This window comes from Zonotrichia leucophrys, chromosome Z (genome assembly GCF_028769735.1).
Source record: "Zonotrichia leucophrys gambelii isolate GWCS_2022_RI chromosome Z, RI_Zleu_2.0, whole genome shotgun sequence".
NCBI classification, from domain to species: domain Eukaryota; kingdom Metazoa; phylum Chordata; class Aves; order Passeriformes; family Passerellidae; genus Zonotrichia; species Zonotrichia leucophrys.
In genome coordinates this window covers 54706588-54712587 of record NC_088200.1, presented here as the reverse complement: position 1 = coordinate 54712587, position 6000 = coordinate 54706588, and the positions used below count along the sequence as shown (strand labels likewise).

General features: G+C 46.1%; 1 protein-coding gene across 1 annotated transcript in view; it reads left to right on the top strand.

Moving 5' to 3' along the window:
• The first annotated feature begins 3445 nt into the window (after nucleotides 1–3445).
• ADAMTS19 (ADAM metallopeptidase with thrombospondin type 1 motif 19) overlaps nucleotides 3446–6000 on the top strand; it is a 130897-nt gene continuing 128342 nt past the window's right edge. The window contains exons 1-2 of the mRNA XM_064735615.1: nucleotides 3446–3860; nucleotides 4821–5431. Coding sequence (XP_064591685.1) covers nucleotides 3776–3860; nucleotides 4821–5431 — 696 coding nt within the window. The 5' untranslated portion in view covers nucleotides 3446–3775. The remainder of the gene's footprint in view (nucleotides 3861–4820; nucleotides 5432–6000) is intronic.

Genomic DNA, 6000 nt, shown 5'->3' with positions numbered 1-6000 from the left:
TCCCATGTATCTTTTCCATCAGAAGACATTTTGTACAATCTTCTTTGAAACAAGTTTATTTAGACTGAGATAACATTTGTAAAACACCCCAGAAACAGGAAGATGTGAGTTTCTGTTTCTAATCTCAGTGGACATATGATATGTGGCCTTAATGTAGTAAGCACCATTCAAATCAGAATTGATTTCTTCCATCCATCCAGAAAATCTTCTTAAGTTGTAAAAATCTGAAACAAATATGCTTAAGGATTTTTTAAAAATCAGTGGTATCCTAGTTCAATAGTTACATATAAAGCATATGCAAAAATAATTAATAACTATATCCTTGTGAAGAGGATTAAAGGTTTCTGGATTTTTGGCAACAATTACTGGAGGAAATCTTGTATATAATGAAAAGTTCAGGTAATCTTAAAACCCTTTCTTATGCATAAATTTGTGTGAGCTTTTACAGTTAAATGGTTAAGTAAGGAGAAAAAACAAACCAATGAAAGTCTCTGACTGGTGGTAGTGTTTATATTGCTAGAAGCTGATATTTTGAATTCTATAGAATGATCTGTCAATACTTACCTTAATCCTCAGAAATAAATCACTCCTAACAGATAGTAAATGAAATGAGGGTCCAGGGGAAACAGAGATTGGGCCCTTGCTTTTGAAAGGTAAGACAGAAACTGCAGCACAGATTTAGATAAAACCATGGAGTGAAGGGTGTGAAAGTTGAAGAATCATACTGATATCTTCAAAAGATGGCTTGAGATGTCTATATTGTATTATCAGTGATCATGAATGATCTTGGCATACTGAAGAAATGGAAAGTCAGCCTGTGGAGGGGACTGGCAGAATCCTTGATCTGACAGTCCTTAAGGGACTGATGGTACAGTTTCGTAAATTTAACATCAGGGAGAACTAAACAAAAGGAAATTGCCAAATTGATATTGATTTCAACAAAATTGGGTTGATTAATCCCAGTCAGGAAGGACTGACAAGGACATATTCTTTACTTAATTTTCTGTGGATTTTTTTTCTCATATCAGTGAGATGGTTCTGAATAATTGTTGTATTTTACAAATTAACACATGCTTTACATTTGTGATTCTGCACAAATCTCGTGAAATGCCAAAAGGCTTTGACCTTTCAGATGGGTGATTCAGTTTTAAGAATTTAGTGGGGCAGACAATTTTTCTTTGCATTTCCTTTTGTACCAAGTTTGAAGATACTATTTCTTCCAATTTTACAAATGCATAGTTAATAACACCTCCTGTACCACATCTTTGGTAAAGTAAAAACTATTTTGCAGAGTTGGAATGGCTTTCTGACTTAGAAAATAGTGTTTTGTAGAGTACACACGGATACAATATTATTCTCTCTGCAAACTGACTGCGGTATGAAATAATTGTTTTGTTCCCTTAATTCTAACTCTCTTTGAGACAGGCTTCCCTGCACTAGTCTCACAGTGACTACAGTTAGCATGTGGTGGGCTACAATATCATCTACCAGCATTAACCTATGACCAGACTCTCTGTTAAAACTAATGAACACCAGTAGGGGCTCTATTTTATAGTGCACTTTCCCCAAACGTAAACATAGAGAACTTCCCCCTATATTTTTACTTTAACTATTGAAACGATAAAAACAAAACATAAAATGAACTGAAGAAATTTGTTGCAGCTCCATGTTGATTTTAGCTTGCCCTGTATTCATATGTGGAGAATTATTGGAAATGTACTTTTTTCTTTGGCTGGTGATGAAGTCAAACACATGAAAGTCTTTCTCAACTGGCATTTTTTAAAATGTCTTTATCTTTTGCAGTTTGTGTTGAAAAGGCCAAATTCTCCTTACATTATTGTCAAAACCAGTGTTTTGTGTCTTTTTAGTAAGATTATACATGTGAACAAGAGAAGCAGAATCTTGTCCAAAGGGATCAACAACTTTAGCAGATTGGAAACAGTCACAGCAATTCAGTTTTAAAGTAAGCACATTCACATGCCATATATTTTTTACCTTATTCCCCCTTGTTATCTATTAATGTATTTTGTGATGTAACTGAATGCAGAGCAAAGGTCCTCTCTGTGCATTTTTGCATCTTGCCTGTACATTCTGATTTCTTATAACAAAAATAAAACCGGAATTTGTTTCTAATACTTTCACAGAAGTTTATAAACCGCATTTTGTAGCATTTCCTGATCAGTTGTAAGGATAGTTGTGGCTATGAAAAGGCTGCAGGATTTGGCCTATTAACTAATTCCACTGTAAATTAGTACATATGTTTTATTTATTTGGAAAACAAAACTTCAATTGAAATGCATTTTAAGGTCACTTAATTATCAGGCAAATACCAGTTTACAGCCCTGAAAAGCTCCCTTCTTCCTAATCAATTAATCTTGTTTTCACTGTGTCCCTCTGATTTTGCTCAGTGTTAGTTGGCTGAAATGGAAAAAAAAAAAAAAAAGAAAAAAGAAAAAGACAAAAAGACCAGTGTGTGATAACCTTTTCCCCCTATAAAATGAAATAATAATAAAAAAATACTATTTGGAGCCAGCTGAGAATACCTATCCATGCAGCATACGTTTCAAGCAGCTATCGAGCAGAGCAGAGACCAAAAGCCAGCTGCATTTGGCTTCTGTGGAGTCTAAACGTGTTTTTTATTTGGAGCTGTAACACGTGATTTTTGTTTGTTTGTATGTTTTGCTTTTCATTTTACACAACTAACTTCTAGAAAGAATTCTTGCAACTTCTTTGCTTCCCCTTAACGGCACAGATGGCTTTCCTCACCGAACTGGATTGCTCTGCCTTCCCCTAAGGCACAACAATCACCTTTGACATTAAGAACAGTAGGTTAAGCAGCAGAAGTTATGACAAAAACCGACTTTTAGAGGGACGTGTTTACCTGTCGCTTTTGCAGTTCATGCTGATGCTAGATGTGCAGCTAAAGTTTTTGCTCAGCTCCTCATTTACTCGTTCCTCTGCTGACAAGGGCCGGGGTGGAAAGTGATGGGTTTCCATGGAGAGCTGCGTGGTGGGGGCAAAAGGAGTTTAGAATCAAATTACACAAAACTAGGCAAAAGCAGTCAGTGTCTGCTGCTCCCTGAATTTAGGCGAAGGCTCCCCTGAGCGCCTTGCCGGCGACGGGGATGAGGGGAGCCCTTCCCGCAGCCGGGGCGCACCGGTGCGCGCCCCTCGCAGACGGGAGGGGCGGCAGGCTGCGGAGCGCCGTCTCCGGCACCGCGGCCGGGGCTCGGCCGCCCGCGGACCCGCCCGGGCGCCTGCCCGCGGCCCGGCGGCGGGGTTGCGGCGGGGCGAGGGAAGGGGGGCCGCGGCGGGTGCCCGCCCGGGCGGGGCGGGGCGGGGCCGGACGGGACGGGGCCCGGCGCGTCCCGCCCCGTGGGGGCGAGCGGCGGGCGGGGGCAGCGCGGTCGCTGCCGCCGGGGCGCAGCTGCCCGCCCGCCGCCGGGCGCTGTGTGCGCGCACGGGCCGCGCTCCTGCTGCCTGCCCGCGCCCACGCACACGCAGACGCGCACACACACGGACACGCACACGCAGACGGACAGACGGACAGAGACACGCACACACACACACACACACGCGCCCGGCCGCCGTGCGCTGCGCATCCCGCTCCGCCGGTGCTGCCTGCCCGCCCCGCCGGGACGCGCCGCTTGCGCTCTCCCGAGTTTCTCCGCGGGCGCCCAGGTGGCTGCGCCCCACGGCACTCCCCGCTCGGCCCGGCACGACTCAGCACGGCCCTGCGTGTCTTGCCAGCGGGCGTCCCGCGGGCGCGGAGCCGATGGCGCTGGGAGGAAGGATGCGCCTGAGCCGCGTCTGCTGCGTGTTCTACCAGCTGTGCGTGCTGTCAAGCGGGCTCGGCGCAGGTAAGTGCGCGCCTTTCGCGGGACGGGCCGAGCCCGGGGCGGCCTCCGCGCCCCGCGGCTGCCGGTTGCGGTACCTGGCCATTGTTAACCGCGCCCGCCCCCCATAAGCGATGGGTGATCAGATAGTGTGCGCCTTGGCTGTGAGAGTGCACTGCGCAGCGCTGCTCTTTACGAGACCTGATTTCCACAAGCAGCCCTGTCATCTCTCCTGGCTGTGCTGTTCCTAGAGTGTGCGATGAATGTGTAAATAAAACTGTTTCCTGCCTCAGGTTAGTGTAGGTTGTGTGTACTCAGATCTTTGTAAACATAATGCTGGCATGCTGGACTTTGGTTGTATTGTGATGTAGAGTGTTTGGGATATGCAAGTATCAGTAGTAAGTGATTCTCATTCAGTTTCGTTATAAGAATGATCATCATAGAGCATGTGCATGCAACTGCTACTTGTATGTGCAGCCATGGTGTGTGTGTATTTGGCCAAACTTTGGGAGGCATAATGGGTCTTGCACGGCATGCTGAGAAGGTTGAAATTTTCAAATTTGTTCAGGTTTTCCCCAGCAATTTTATTTTAGCTATATGAAACAGTTGTTGCTTTGTCTAAATGATGAAGGGTTTATGCAACTTTCCTTGCATGGAGGTGGTGATCAAAAGGAAAGACATCCCCAGCTACTGGTACAAACACAGCTTCTGCCCAGCTTGAGGTCCAGCTTTCTCTATGTTCTGCAGAACCTTGTGTGTTCCAGATGCATCAACAGAACAGACCCATCCAACAGCTGGCCCCCCTGCTCTGCATAAGGACGAGATGCAAGGAGCAAATGAACCCCACTATATGTTATCTGGCATGCCTGTTGGTCTTGGACTTAGAAGGACCACCTTATGGTGGGCAAAGGTGAAGGTTTTTAGCAGGCACTGGATGCTGTTCAGTGCTTCACTCATTTAAAGCATCTGCTGCATTTCTCACAGGTCTCCATGCTTCAGAAGAGACTGAGGAGTGGGAGATCGTCTTCCCTGCACTGTGGAGCCCAGGCCAGCAGGAGCCAACGGGTGGCAGTGGTGGTGGTGGGGGTTGCAACGTTGATCCCAGTAGTGGGAACCGAAGCAGCACTTTCAGTGGCCCAGTCACACCCAGCCCAGCAGCTGGCAGCTCCCGAGAGGTGCGTTCAGTCTCCTCCTCGGTGGATGGGCAGGCACAGGCTGTAGGGGAGGCAGCAGAGGAAGAGGACACTGAGGATGAGTATGAGTCTCAGGAGTTTTACCACTGGTCCCCCCTGCCCCAGGGGTCTGGTGCTGCCTCTCAGTTGCCACCACCACCATCCCCCCCACCACCACCTTCAGCAGAGGATGGAGATGAAGTGCTGCTGAGGATCCCAGCTTTTGCTCGGGAACTATACCTGCTGCTCAAGAGGGACAGCCGCTTCCTGGCTCCTGGCTTTGCTGTGGAAGAGCGGCTTGGGGGTGAGGGCAAAACTCCACCCAGTGCCACACAGTTGCAACCTGAGAGAGCTTGTTATTACAGTGGGGCTGTCCTCCGCTACCCGGGCTCCTTCGCCTCCTTCAGTACCTGTGGTGGACTGGTAAGATGACCTTGCATGCACCTAGGCCTGCATCCAAGTCCCTGCTTCATCTATTTCTTTTCATTCGCATTCCTTTCCTAAGGTCTTCTTTCTTTCTGGGTAGCATCTTGGGTCCTGCCTCTGTACCTAACTTAATTTTTTAACAGTTTTCCTATTCATACACTTCTCATAACATTTCTCAATTCCTAATTCTGCCTTTAGCCTGTACAATGGTGATATTATTTATCCTGTTTCCAGATAGGTACCTTTCTGGTTCTGGATTTCCATTTCTTAAACTTTTCTCATCCCCATGTGTAATTTTATCTTGCCTTCAATGAGTTCTGTAATTAGATACCTCCATGCTCTGTCTCCTTTATTTTCTCTGTCTCATCATCTCTCCTGTAGTCCATCTGTAATCTATTTGTTCTTCATTCTCATCCTGTATTCTAAAGTTATTTCCCTTATTTGAATTATCTTCCTTCTGCAGCTCAGTTTTCAAACTGTTCTGTCTTTTTTATTTCTAGCAGTATTTTACCAATGTCTCCTTTCTCATTTTCATTACTCCTTTACTTTCACCTCTTTGGCCTTTT